Source organism: Capra hircus, chromosome 10 (assembly GCF_001704415.2).
Source record: "Capra hircus breed San Clemente chromosome 10, ASM170441v1, whole genome shotgun sequence".
Lineage (NCBI taxonomy): Eukaryota > Metazoa > Chordata > Mammalia > Artiodactyla > Bovidae > Capra > Capra hircus.
Window position 1 is genome coordinate 27,544,834 of NC_030817.1, and position 15,031 is coordinate 27,559,864.

Below are 15,031 nucleotides of genomic sequence, written 5' to 3' on the forward strand. Positions count from 1 at the left end.
TGCTTTGTTCTTCATTATTTTATTCAACAAGTAGCTCCTAAAACCTCTAAGCACCTGGGCTCCACACAGACACTGTCTCTCCAGGTTCTGGTTCTAGGCGAGAGAGAGATCTCCCACTATGAACAAGTTAATCTCTGTGGCCCATAAGGGAGGTGATGACCTGGGGAACCATTTGCCTGTTGAGTGTACACATCTGGAAAATTCTCCTTGGTAGAGCAAACACACTGTTCTCAATTTTTCATCCACATCAGTGAGGAGTGGCTCTTTAGCAAGACATAAGCACACAATAATGTAACAAAACCAGCTAACGGCACTTCATTTATTATAGGGCTAAATGCTCATTATTGTTTGTAAAGGATGAACTCAACGTCTGCAGAGTTACAGTTTATACATGGTTGATTTCCATTTGCAAAGACAGAATGTCCTTGTTTTCTCTAAATGTCAAGCTTTGACTTACAAAACTCCCGTTTTCTTTTAGGTGGGGTGTGCGTGTATTCAAGGAAATGTTCAGCAACTAGATGGGGGAGAAGAGAAATACAACTTGAAATGTAGAAGAAGGGAAAGCACATTTCAAAAATTCCAAACAAACAAAACCCCCAAAACTGAGGGGGGCGGTGTCATGGAAGATCTTCACAGAAAAGACCAGTACTATATGCTTGTTTTTAAATGTGCTTCCTCCAGGAGCAGAAAGAACTAGAAAGACTGGATTTTTCCAACAGGAATGTGAATCTAGAAATTCTTAAACTAAAATTCGTGTAATTTCATGCTGCAAAGAGGCACTTTGCTTATGCAGTTGAAATAAAAATAAAGTGCCTACCTGGGTGTTTCCAGGATAACTGTAAGCAAATAAGACTAATTAGAAGCCTTCACAGTCTCTAATTAAAAGCTAGGAAATAAATCACTCTGAGATACAAGAATCCCTGGATGTTTGGAAGAGTCTCTTCCCCAGGGCCAAAGTCCCTGTTCCATAGAGCACATCATTTTGGAAGCAGGGCACAGATGGATCCAGAGCTTGGTACTCATGGATATAGACCAAAATACACATTTGGGACAATGAGTACAGGAAATAGGGAGGGGCAATATTTTAGTACCAGTTATACTTGGAAAATATCCTTTAAAGAGAATGAATGAGAGCTCCCATGGGACAAGCTGAGACACACTTTCAGTTGAAGTGAGAGCGAAAATTGAGGCACTTTGGCTTAACCTTTGGGGACTTTTAAACTCAACTTTTTTACATCCCATGATTAGATCCTTCTTTGGAATCAAGTTATTATTGGGCATGGGAGACAGTGTGAAATCAAGAGAGGAAAGAGGCATACAGTGGGGAAGGGAGGGAGCAGGAAATTTCACTTTAATGAATAACAATTTTTTAAAAAGATAGGTCTGTCATATTCTCTTCCTAATCAGTTTGATTGAAAAGCAGAAATTCTACTTTCTTAAAAGCACAGTTCATTTGTAATTTTAAAGGGCCAACTCTTTGGAAAAGACCCTGATGCTGGGAAAGATTGAAGGCAAGAGGAGAAGGGGGAGACAGAGGATGCAATGGTGAATGGCATCACTGACTCAATGGACATGAGCTTGAGGAAACTCTGGGAGATAGTGAAGGACAGGGAAGTCTGGTGTGCTGGAGTCCAAAGGATTGCAAAGAGTCAGACCTGACTTATGGACTAAACAACAACAATGACAATATAATGTGGAAAAAATAACGTGACCAATCAATGTAAGCATTTCTGGGGGTGAATTTTAGGCAACAAACGTGGACCTGCAACAATTCGGATGGTGTTTCTTTCAATCAGGTTCAGAAATTATGGCTTCACGTATTTCCGAAAGTTTCAACATTTCCTTGTATCTTCTTACAGTCAGGCATTCAGAGGTACATGTGGTTTTAATAGCTTTGGTAGAAACATGCTGAAAATAGGAATGAACATAAAAACCTTTTTCTTTAAGATAGTTTGGCATGGTTTTATAAGGCCTGAGTAAACTGGTAAATTAGTAATTTCTTAAAATAATACAAATTAATGTAAGGCACATAGTAGAACAGCAGATTCAAGAACAAAAGGTTAGTATCATATTCCCATATTTTGTAAAGGACATCACGTAAGGCCACCAATACAAGAACCAAGTTCTTTTTTTTTTTTTGGTTTTCCTATGATGATTTCCTATCAGCTTCATGTTCTTGGAGGGGATGATGGAAAACTCAAGATGGCCTTGACTTTGTTTCCCACGTGGTCAGTGGTGGCACTGGCTGGGATCTGGGCTCAGCATTCTCGTGGAGTGTGCAATGTAGATGCTTCTGGCTGGTATGGAGGATGTGGCAGTTGGCTGATAGTGTGCTGTGCTTGGGAGGGCTCACAGGGCGGAGGGGCAAGCCTCTGGGTCAGGGACTTCCTCTCTGGTCATGCCCTCCTTTTGGCTTGAGCTGGGTCACAGAGATTGGCTGCCATTCTTACCCCTTGTGGGGTGGAGGTGGGACTCAAGCCACCTCAGATAATTGAACAGCAGCTGTGACACCGGGAGCAGTGTTTCTTCTTTTTCTTGGGATGGAAAATGGTGAGGATTGCTTCATCAAAAACTGCTTTGAGACCTTTCTGGGTCAGGGCCGAGCATTCCAGGTAGCACTGTGCTCCAATCTAAAACACAAAGAGAGGTGTGAGAGGAGGAGGGAGAGAAAAGCACAATGGTGTCTGCCCTCTGCCCAGCCAACAGCTACCGCTGCTTGTCTCACAAACAGCCCACGGATGGTTTGGATCACGTCTTTTCCTTCTGTGTTTCAACTTGCATCTGCTTTTCTTTTTGGTATTTTTACATATTTTGCTTTCTGACATTAACATTAAATGACTGTGGATTGCTTCTGATGAACAACAAATTTATTCATAAGTATAAGAATATAAAACATAAAAATTAAGAGAGGACTCAAAACCAGTGATATGGTTTAAGTATTTTTTGTGAACATCAGGGTATGTGATGTTGTTTTTAGCGCCTACTTATTTGTATGCAGAACAAGTGAAATGAATTCCCTTCTGTGCATAGTAGGGCAGGGTGTCAACTTGCTTAATAAAGCTCATAGAGAGTGGTTTTATAGAGAGTGATATGGATTTATAGGTCATTTTTGATTAAAATGCACTTCTGACAAGGTATCTCTCAGCAAAGTAATATCTCATTGGTTATATTATTCAGTTTTAAGATACATTAAAAGGCATATTTTAAGCAGTTAAACTCCCAAAACACAGAAAAATAAAGGTCATAAACTGTATCTACTGGCACAGATGCCCTCTTTGTCAATACACAGTCTGCGTGTATTTAAATGACAAAACACCTTGTGCTTGCCTAGGGCTTTATTCCAAAGCTTTTGATGATTTCATATTATGACATATTTGATAATCACAGATCCCTATGAGAAATATAAAAATTCAGGCCAGAGCTACAGATTCTCATTTTTAAAAAATTGCAGGTAGAGCAGACCATGTTTGGCAGTCACTTCATGAGATAATTCATGTGAGCAAGACCTGGGGTTTTAATTGCTCCCAAGCTCAGTATGAGCTAACAATTTGATGTGGACTTTTAAATATTAAGGACATCTGGAGAATTGCTTCTATTATATGCTTCACATTATAAGAATAACTGAAAAATTAAAGTGTATCCAGGAGAGGGTGGATGGATGGAGAGCTCCTGGAAACCAACAGATAAATGACTAAAACAGGGTAGCAAAATCACATGCTGATTAGAGCCAGCAGCTTAGGTAACTAAGTAAAGTAGGGCTGGTGCCAGCAACAGGGAGAGGTGGAGACTGTGGTGTCCCGTGGGTGCATACCCTTTTAAAGCTGTCAGGCTACTTGACTTTGGAAAATCGTTGTCATGCAGGAATGTTGGTTCATTGTTGCCATCTTTGTGTTTTTGAAGAGGACGTGGGTATTTTGATTTTAATTAATATTTACCAATTAAAAAACACTCTATTGGCCAAGCAAGACACTAATGTGGGGTGTCTTGGGCAGCAACCAGCCAATTTGTATTGCTTAAGGACATCCGACTAGAAAGTGAACGAGCTAGACCTAGAATCTGGGTCACTTGATGAGTGTTCTTTCCCTGGTTTCATGATAGAAATTCTGACCCTCATCACTCAACTCTGGTCAAGTTGACAATGAAATGACGCTGCCCACTTGTTTGAAAGTCCACAGATAAGAAAACTAAGCATGAGGTAAAATTGTTCTGGTGGGGTCCAGATATGCACTTTTTTCCTATATGGGTATTGGTTACTATGTGAGCCAAAAGAATTCCCAAAGGAAGGATGTTACATATTGAAAATTTATTTTATGGTTTCACTTTGACCATGGTCTGGATTAGAAAATAGCATTTTTATATATAATCAAAAACAATTGAATATAAAAGAGGGATAGTGAAGCGAAAGTCACTCAGTTGTGTCCGACTCTTTGCAACCCCATGGACTATACAGTCCATGGAAATCTCCAGGCCAGAATACTGGAGTGGGTAGCCTTTCTCTTCTTCAGGGGATCTTCCCAACCCAGGGAGTGAACCCAGGTCTCCCACATTGCAGGTGGATTCTTTACTAGCTGAGCCACAAGGGAAGTGAGGGATAAGGATTATAAGGATAAGGATCAGAAAAATTTTTCCTAATAATGTCCTGAAATGTCATCTCTTACAGTTTGGGATTGTATTCAGGACTCAATATTAACACATGTGAAAAGCACACTAATTTTTAATGAATGTGTCTACTGAATGGTTCTTGTCAGTCATCCTGAAAAAAATACCCAGAACACACCATGGGGCTGTTGTATCTAGAGTACCTCCCCGCTAAGATCACAAGCCTCGACTGTCTCTGGAAATTACAGGACAGCTGGACTGAGCTGGGTTCACACGTGGAATTCTGGACCATTTGGTCCTGCAAGATGGGAGAGGGCACATTTTCTCCTTCTCTTGTCTCTACCCACCCCCACCACAGTGCTGCTGACAACTTATTAGAGTTTGCCTTTTGACGGTGCAAGAGGAGCCCAAACTTGTTCCCAATTCAGACATTTCTGAAGACAATCACACAGTAGATCAAGGCGTTATTGTGTAACGGGGTTAATATAGCATTATTTTGTACTGATAGTTACCAGAGGAGTAACAAACAGATTTTGGGTGTGATTTGGAAAATACGCCTGAGAACCAGAACCCTGTTGTGAGGTCAGTATTGCTAACCAAGGATCAGGGGCTCTAATGATCAGAGGAAAGAACTCTTCCTGAGGCAGGTAAGACTTATTCCCTAAAACACAGCCATGTTATAGGGACTGCTGGGAAAAAAAAAAAAAAAAGTGTGCCCTCCAAGATGCAAAATGCAAAACAATCCCAAGGAAATAGAGCCTCTTTTACAGCAGCAACTTCATCTGCCTCTTGGAGCAAAGGGACCGACACTGTCAAATATTTCGAATCCATCTGCAAGCGCTCAGGATTCACAGCTCTTTGTTTAGATGCACATGTTAGCAATCTGGGACATGCTTTACCCAAATGATGCGTTTTCAGGAACAAAATAGAGACTGAGGAGTGTAAACTGAGAGAACATTTTCCTGATAACTTTATAATAGCTGGAACAGTGTTTCAGAAGCTGGGAAATGTATCAGAGGTATACAGAATAAGAGAGTCTGACAAGAAGAAAAAAACAGGCCAACGAACTCACAGTGACCACTCAAGCGAAAGAGAAGCTAGTGTTTCTTCCAGGTGGTCCTTGCGGAGGTGGGACATGTTCTAGAATCAGATAAGGCGTAACTGGAAGGAATAGAATGGAAGGTCTGCCCAGCTGCAGACATATCTGAGAGGTCACAGCGTCCACAACAGTGCTAGCTAGGCGAGCTAGACCTTGTGGTAGGTACACTGGCTCACTTAGTTGAGAGGTAAGTCTCACATCATTCCCCTTTGCAGCTCAGAAAACTGATGTCCAGAGAGGTAAGGTAACCTCCCTAAAGCCGTGCAACTAAGAAAATGGCAGAGGTGTGAATGTGTCTGTCTCCTGAGCCTGAGTCTTAATCATTCTGTTGAGGTCTCTCCAGCAAATGTAAAGGAATGTGATGAAAGAGCAAAACAAATATGGAGATTTTGTTATGGTTGAGTGATGATGAGAGAAGAAGGGAGGGAAAAGGAAGGTTGGTACTGTATGTAAATAGGGAGAAGAGATGTTAGTACAATAAACAGAGTAAGCTGGTATCTAAAGAAATGGCAGGTAGTGGAGAAGCTCCTTCTTTCTTATTTAAAATTTAGGAAAGTTATGCAGAGAGAAAGTTCGACTTGAGAGCCACATGACAGAAAGAGAATCAAAGGACACATGAGAGAGATCCCCTCTCAATAAATTAGCATGATGACTAAACTGCTGAAAGAGGAAAAGTGTTTTTTTTTCAAAAATTGGTAGAAACTGCCAACTCAAGGGTGGATAATGTGAGTGCACTGCTTGCGTGTAGGTTATTATGAGGTGGTGGGGATTGTGGCTTACTGAATAGTATATATTGGTTCAGGTGTTTCTGTACCATCTTAAGCGAAAACCTGAATGAACTTTCAGGCCAACCCAATACCTTATTTTAAAAACTGTTTAAAAGTTGCAATTGATGAGGAAATGCTGGATTGTGCTGCCAGATGTACTGATTTTTTTTAAGAAGTCAGAAATGTGTATATTTACATGAAGTTTCCAAATTGCTCAATGTACTGATTTTTTTTAAGAAGTCAGAAATGTGTATATTTACATGAAGTTTCCAAATTGCTCAATACTAAATCACATCAAAAATACCCATGTTGGTTGATCAAAACATTTGTGGGTGAAATTTGGGCCATTACTTGCATGTATCGGTCTCCCTGTTTGGAATTTGATCTCCCCAGGCCCCTAATTTTGTCCACCTGACAAACCTATTATCCTGGCTCAGTTGTTGGCTGCTCCAAGAAACTGCCTCTGAGTCCTTCTCCCCAGACGTGTCCATCACTGTTTCCTCTCTGCTGCCCCAGTCCTTTGGGCACATGTCTATTCTATTTGTTCAGTTGGTGTGCTTTAGCTTGCCTGTCTCTCTCGTCTTCTGGGCTGTGGGTCTCCTGAGGGCAGGGCTGTCTCCCTCTGATCTCTGTAGCCCAGATCCCAGCAGTGAAGTGACTGATTTCCCATGACCACAGGACAAAGTGGAAATGGCCGGCACACAAAACAAGGAGGGTAGTGGTGACCCTCACAGTCAGCGGGAGGGTATTAAGGACTCCATGAACATTGATGACAGGGTTTCTGCTGCAGTTTTGCTGCTTTAAACCCCACTGGTGCAAGTTAGAAACCCAAGAGATGGGTGCTAAGATAAAGAGTGAGAATAGCAATAAAAAATGCACAGGGTAAAGAAGATGACAGGTGAGGCCAAAGATTCAAAAAAGGGAAATGGTCCAGTGTTTTATTCAGAAATACCTTAGGAAGCCTGAGCTTAGAAAACCATGTTTAGATTGTATTCAGTGGAACTGGGAAAGAGAATGCACAAAGCATCATCATCTTAGAGCTAAAGTGGCACAGATTAGGTATTAATTATTGCCAAATAAGTCCAGTTGCAGTACAGACATACACAAAATGACAAAAGTGTGGGAGGAGTAGGCTGAAAATTAAAACCAATAATGAAAAGAAGAGGAAGGGTAAAGCAAGGGATAACAATGACTATTCATTATAAATTGATTCAAAACATTTATATAAATGTAGTTGACTCTAGAGTGTAAATAATAGGAAATATGTATGACATGAAAATGTCTCATCAATAAAATGTCCTCTCAGACGAAAAACATTTTGGAAATTGAAAAGTACTGAACAAAAGTATATAAAAAATCTGAACTTGCAAAGCATCTAAGTTATGGGGAGAGTATACACATTAAAATAGGGGCCTTCAGGGACTTCCCTGGTGGTCCAGTGGTTGAGACTTCACCTTCTGGTGCAGAGGGTGCAGTTTCGATCCCTGACTGGGGAGCTGACGTCCAACATGTCTCACGGCCAAAAAACCAAAACATTAAACAGAAACGCTATTGTAACATACTCAATAAAGACTTTAAAAATGGTCCACATCAAAAAAAAGTCTTTCAAAAAGATACGGGGCTTCAGTCTATAAACAAAGAAACCCCAAACCTAAGGGTTTCTTTTCAGATTAGAGGGGGGAAGTAGAAGAGCATAGTGGTTAAACACAGTTTCATATCCTGGCCCTGCCACTTTCTAGGGAGGCGATCTTAGCTTCTCTGAGCCTCAGTTTCCACTAGGAGAGTGGAGGTAATAATATGTACACCTTGAGGGGTTGCTGTGAGGATTAATTAAGACAAGGTGTGAAAAGTGCTTGGCATGAAGCCCAGTGCACTGCAAACACTCCATAAATGTTAGCTGTTATTATAAACTACTTGACAGGAAAGTCAGGTTGCAGAGAAACCTAAAGCATCTCTATAATTACATGAATTGTGATGAAACAAGTTAAACTCTTGCTTGGTTTTCTTCTAAATTGGATTTTGTAAGCTAAACATGATTTTCACTGTATCTGAGAGCAGTTGCTAGGAGAAACTGGCAAAAGGCAATGAAGTGGTGAACTCAGCCATTGTTCCTAAAATAAGTATGAAGTGAGATGGGAGGCTTTGGAACGACTTCTTCTCAGAGGGAAAAAACAACTTCCCAAATGAGAAGTCAGCCTAGGACGTTGACAGGATGGCGGTGGGAGACTCCAGAAGCAAGAGACACAGAAAACAAGTTTCTGCACGAAGCTGGTGCTGAGCCTCTGGAGCCTCCTCGCTGTGAAAGCTATCTAGCTGGGAATCACAGACAATCATTTGTGGAACTGTATGTTTAAGTACTTTAGGGAGAGAATGGAAGTGGGATGTTTGAGGAAAAGGAAGAAGAACCTGTAGAAATGTGACCATTTCTTAAAAAAATTTTGGCTGTGTCACATGACATGTGAAATTTTAGTTCCCAAACGAAAAATTGAACCTGTGTCCTCTGTGTGGAAGTGCAGAGTCTTAACTGTTGGACCACCAGGGAAGTCTGACATGTTGCCCATTTTATAGGTGGGAAAAGAAACGGTTTGAGGAGATGGTTTACAAAAGGTCAGGTGCATGGGGGTGGGGAGATCAGGAAGATCCCCTGGAGTAGGAAATGGCAGCCCACTCCAGTATTCTTGCCCGGAAAATTCCATGGACAGAGGAGCCTGGCAGGTTACAGTCCAAAGGGTTGCACAGAGTCAGACATAACTGAGCGATTGAACACACACACACACATATACACACACATCCCTATTATCAGCTGTGTGAATCAAACCTGTTCATCTCCCTAAGACCTGGGTCCTCAACTGTGAGAGAAGACCACTGCTCTCTACCTAAGAGGGGAGCAAGAGGCTGAAATGAGATGGAGCTTGTAAAGTGCTTAGTGAGAACAGGATGGGTGGCTCCCACTGCTGGCTGTAACATTACCATCCCGAGAAGCATAGTACTAAGTCACTTCAGTCGTGTCCGACTCTTTGTGACCCCCTGGACTAGCCTACCAGGCTCCTCGTCCATGGGATTTTCAGGGCAAGAATACTTGAGTGTGTTGCCATTTCCTTCTCCAGACTATGTTCCCAACCCCGGGATTGAACCTGTGTCTTCTACGTTGGCAGGCATGTTCTTTACCACTAGGGCCACCTGGGAAGCCCCCTAGAAGCATTCAGTTTCTCAAATATTTGTGAGATGTTCTCATGTATTACATCCATAGAAACAGAATTTTATTCAATTCATTTCTATACTAATGCATCACTTAATTTTGTTGCCTATAAGAAAGGGTTAATAAGAGAAATGCATGCATTTTTATTTATAAAAAATGGTAATTAATGTGACTCTTGACCTATTTACAAGCAGGGGACCCCTAACTCTGCCCCAGGGCATGCATCTGCAGAGTGAGTTAAATAAAGTAAAAGAGAACTTTCTGAGACCTTTGGCTTGGCTTGATGGGTTTGTGACTAAATCAATGAGAAAAGTTATGGAAATATGATTTATAAACCTCCTTTTGCATCTGGTACCTCATCCTCTCATGTACATGTTAGTGTCTGCTTTTGAGCACATCTTGGCAGTAAATGGGAGACAGATTTGGTCTAAATTGTTTTCCCCACAAAATCATTCTTTAGCTCTTAAGAATGAAGAAAGGACCGTGGAATGGATGATGGAAACTGTTCCAGCTGTGAGCAAGTAGCTATTATCAGTGAATAGCCCCTTGGATTCTTTGGCTAGTTACCTTTTGGTCCATGTCACTCTTCTAAGATGCTGTTGGTGACATAATCCAGCTCCTCTAAGTGGCTACTCATTATAGGGTGAGAAAGACTAAACAAATATAACCCTGCCAGATGCAAATCTAAGTTTCTCTCAGGAAAATCACAAAATGCCTTTTATGGAGTCATTTAAATGAGTTACATGGATAATAAGCAGTGAGGTTTACAAATATCTATCTAATGATTCCCTTTATTAATACTCAATACGGCAAATGGATATTCTAGAGGTTGCTAAATCAGATGATACGTGCTTCAGCTGTTTAAATTCATCAAGTTTCTTTCTTAATGAAAACCAGACAGTGCTGGCTGACAAGAATGCTAACCAAATGGTCCCTTCCAGCCCGACTTGAACAGAGGGAAGTGTATAAAGCAGAGAGATGATTTTGAACACATTGCATATGAGAGCAAAAGCCTACGTAGCTCTTCCATTCTAAAGCATACAGCAAACTCGTCTCTCAGACACCACTGAAAATGAAATTCAAAATCGGTACCGCTTTTGCAAGCTTCACACCATGCTCGTAAGTGAGAGGTTTCTCCTTCATATACAGCAAACGGGCCAAAGTTTTGGGGTCATCTCGGAGATCAATCTGGCAAAAAACACACATGCGATACATTTATTCATTTTTTCAGGCCTTACCAGATATTTCAAACTGTGACATAATAGAGATGTTTTCCTACTTGACAACTGTGAAATTGCTGAATTTTCTTTAAGGAAGCACATACACATGGCCATATTATGTCTAGAATTTAAGTGAGTTCTTTGTATATGTATACCCGAGGCTTTCTTTATAGTTTCACCTTCAAAACTATTATCCTGGGAAAGTGAAAGTGAAAGTCATTTAGTCCTGTCCAACTCTTTGCAACCCCATGGACTATTAGTCCATGGAATTCTCTAGGCCAGAATACTGGAGTGGGTAGCCTTTCCTTCTCTAGTGGATCTTCCCAACCCAGAGATGGAACCCAGGTCTCCCACATTGCACGTGGATTCTTTACCAGCTGAGCCACAAGGGAAGCCCAAGAATACTGGAGTGGGTAGCCTATCCCTTCTCCAGCGGATCTTCCTGACCCAGGGATCGAACTGGGGTCTCCTGCCTTGCAGGAGGATTCTTTACCAACTGAGCTACCAGGGAAATTTCACTATTGCCTTGGGAGCTGAGGACTTATTCAAATGATTCTGTGGCTGTTTCAAATGCTTTTGACATTTCCTGTTTATTTCTAGACCCTACTTATATACAAAATAATCAGTCTTATTACTTTGCAGTGACGCCTCATTTGGTCTCTAGTTATATTACCAATTCTCTAATAGTTTATTTCCTACCCCTGATTATATGCATATAATATACATAGACTTTTCCAAACCGAATCTTCATACTCAAAGGGATGAAGATTTGTCACTTGTGAGGATATTCTAAAGAATGTGCTGTAGGTTCTGAAGGCAAGTTCTAAAGAGGAATTTCCAAGGGGCTTGTTCAAGGAATAAACATTAATCTTTTCAAACATAGAACTACTTCAAAAATAGCGTCTATGTGTGGATGAGGGTTGAAAATTTAAATATTTAAGTTGCTTTAATCTCTCAGTATGTGTGTGAACCCATGCATACATGCATGCGTGTCAATATGAGCACATCAAAGCTTGTGTTTTACAGAAAAAATGACATTAGGGTCCCCTTTGAAAGCCCATTTCTCAGCTTTACTACTTTGTGGGTGGGTTTTATTTTTTTTGCCTTAATTTTTTAACTTAGTGTCCACGGGTTATAAAAAGAATTTGGATCATACAAAGATGTTGGCATGTCCCATCATGTATTTCCTTACCAAATTGTCAAACATTATCATCTAGAGTTAAGGCAAAAGATTTTATTTAAACAAACAAATAATTATCTTTCAGAGCAGAAGTGTTAATTATATTTATGGATCTGTTAGTTCTCTGTCCACATATTCTCTTAGAAATATTTTCCTTTCTCTTAAAAATTTTTCTTGGTCAAGCAGAATGTAAAATGAGAACTAGAAAGCAGCTGCATATGAAACAGACAACAATAGAGCTCTTCAGTATCATTACATTTCTATGTCTTTGGGATAGTAATTTGGGTTTTAACATAGCAAAGAACAATCTATTTAAAACTATAAAAAGCTAGAACAATCTCTAATGTGTTTGGTAACTGGCTTACTGTTGGAAATTCAAACTATGGAACTTTATTAGCTTTCAAAACACTTTAAAGTCTTTTACAACTGCAGCTTTGTCTGATATATATCTGTTTTAATATCATTTCTAAGATCTGAAAGACCGGGGGCCTTCAAGGGAATAGGGAACAGTGACTTTCTTGTCTTCCTTTTCAAGGACTGTTACTGAGGAGTTTCTGTCATAATGAGCCTATTCTGATTGCTGCGGTCATTTTGACATTCACACCTATTTTGTGATTTTCAAACAATCATGTATTTTAGATATTAAAAAAATTAGGTAATAAGTGTAATTGACATCCACACCTCATTCCTCTGACTCAGAACTGCAGAGGGGTGTCTGTTTAAAACATGACTGTTTTTTAAAGACAAAAAGCGGAGAGAAGGATTTTGAAAGGCCCCACGGAAACTTCCTGTTACATCTGCAATAGCTCCATTGTCTTTTCAACCCTGGGCTAAATGACCACGTGGTTTATGATAAAGGCTGCTCATAGGACTGTTGGTCCTGAGACCCTCTATTCAACAGGGTTTGGTAAAACAGGATGTTCAGGAGATGCCTACCTTTCTTTCCATTTTGGTAAGCCCCCCACTGCCGCCCTACCCGGCCACACCGCCTTCTAACCTGGGTCCCTATGAGGACGTAAGGCACGTGAGGCATGCAGCCCTTCAGCTCCGGGACCCACTCCTCCTGGACGTTGTGATAAGAGGCAGGGTTTACGACAGAGAAGCAGATCAAAAACACATCAGTGTTGGGGTAGGAGAGCGGCCTCAGCTGGTTGTAATCCTCCTGTGGGAAGAGCAAAGAGTCTGTGTGTTTGTATTGATACAACAGGGTGAGGCGTGGCCCGTGTGGTTCCAGGAGTGATGCAGACTTTAGGTTCCACCGCAGCGCCCTCTGATGCCGTTCCTTCCCCGACCCTGGAATCTGGTGGGTCCCTGTATTACTAGAAGGAAAGGAGCCATTGGCCAGGAAAACGCTTTGTTGTGTACAGAGCAATTATGAATTGCCCTCTTTTAAGATGAACTAAAAAAACAAAACGAAACAAAACCTTTAAAAACATTTAAAAATAGCTTTAGTGGGGTAATTTACATACTATAAAATTCATCCTTGTAATGACTATAACTTGAGAAGAATTATTGCGATTCTTATGTCTATGGGAATTGTGTTGGATTGAATATGGATTTAAATTAGTAGGCCATTGGCCAAGGCACAGAAATTCTCTCCTTATGTAATTAAAAAAAAAATTGCATTGAAATTCAATTTAGAATAAGCTAACTAAAATGCAAAGCAGCGAGTTGTTGCCAAAGCATACACCACAATATTTGAAGAAATATATTGTGTGAGGGGTTAGAGCTAAGAATTTGGGATTTGTTTCTAAATCTACCTAAAAGCCATATTGTGACCTAATAAATAAGATACCAGATTAATGATTTTTCCCCAAAGACTTTTCAGACCAGAATATGCTTTGGTTGAGGAGCTTGTGGTTGCATAAGATGTTTATGTATATGCTATTTTAGTGGGAGATGATAGAGACAAAGAAAAACGTTGGATCATCTCAACTTTGGGAAAAGTCAGCAAGTACCTTTTATTGTATGTAAAACATTTTAGGAGGTTCCAAGGTAAAATCTGCTATTTTATTAGGTTTTATCTATTTTCATAGAATTTGTTAACAAGTACACAGTAACTTTATGTCTGTGTGTTTATTTTATTTGTATATAGTATATACACATATTAATAATACATGTTCTCACATACCACAATATGACAAGTGTTCATATACACTACAGTATACTTCATATACATACTACATACAAGCACACATTATATATACATAGGTGAAACCAAATCTGTACGTTCACACTTACACATATATACATAGAAATGGACAATGTATTAATTCATTTATTAGGGTCTGTCCTTACCACTCTTTCTAACATTAAAAAAATTATAAAACATACATGCTCATTGTAAATATTCAAATATTATGTAAGGACATAGAAATAGAAGTAAAAGTTTGTTTCTGTCCAGCACTTTATCTCTAATAGTTTTTCCTCTCTTCCCAGATGGAGCCATTATGTAACAGTATCCTTCCAAACTTTTAACATTTATTTACATATATGACATATACATGTTTATTTAAAAATTAATTGATTATATAGCTTAAATTGTATGATTCTTGCTTAAAAAATTTTTTTTTGTTTATTTATTTGGCTGTATCAGGTCTTAGGGAGGCATGCAGGATCTTTATTGCATCATGTGAAAACTTTCATTGCAGTGTGTGGACTCTCTAGTTGTGGCCCAGTTACTTGCTCCACAGCATGTGGGATCTTAATTCCCCGACCAGGGATTGAACCCACATCCCCTGCATTGCAGGATAGATTCTTAACCACTGGATTACCAGGGAAGACCTGATACTTGCTATTTTAAACTTAATATGTACGGATATTTAAAAATATCGACCTCACTATCTATTGACTCTAATAACATCTTTATTAAAAGGGGGTGTGCATGGCCATGTACACCTGTGCCTGGGAGGAAACCCTTTGGAATGTCAGGCATGGACATCTCTGGTTGGTCAGCATCCATTTATC

At 40.0% G+C, this 15,031-nt stretch overlaps 1 protein-coding gene across 1 annotated transcript in view; it reads right to left on the reverse strand.

The window, feature by feature from the left end:
* Window positions 306-15,031, reverse strand: part of RHOJ (ras homolog family member J) — a 96,096-nt gene continuing 81,370 nt past the window's right edge. Inside the window, exons 3-5 of the mRNA XM_005685953.3 lie at window positions 13,062-13,226; window positions 10,757-10,852; window positions 306-2,630 (exon numbers count right to left, since the gene is read on the reverse strand). Coding sequence (XP_005686010.2) covers window positions 2,484-2,630; window positions 10,757-10,852; window positions 13,062-13,226 — 408 coding nt within the window. The 3' untranslated portion in view covers window positions 306-2,483. The remainder of the gene's footprint in view (window positions 2,631-10,756; window positions 10,853-13,061; window positions 13,227-15,031) is intronic.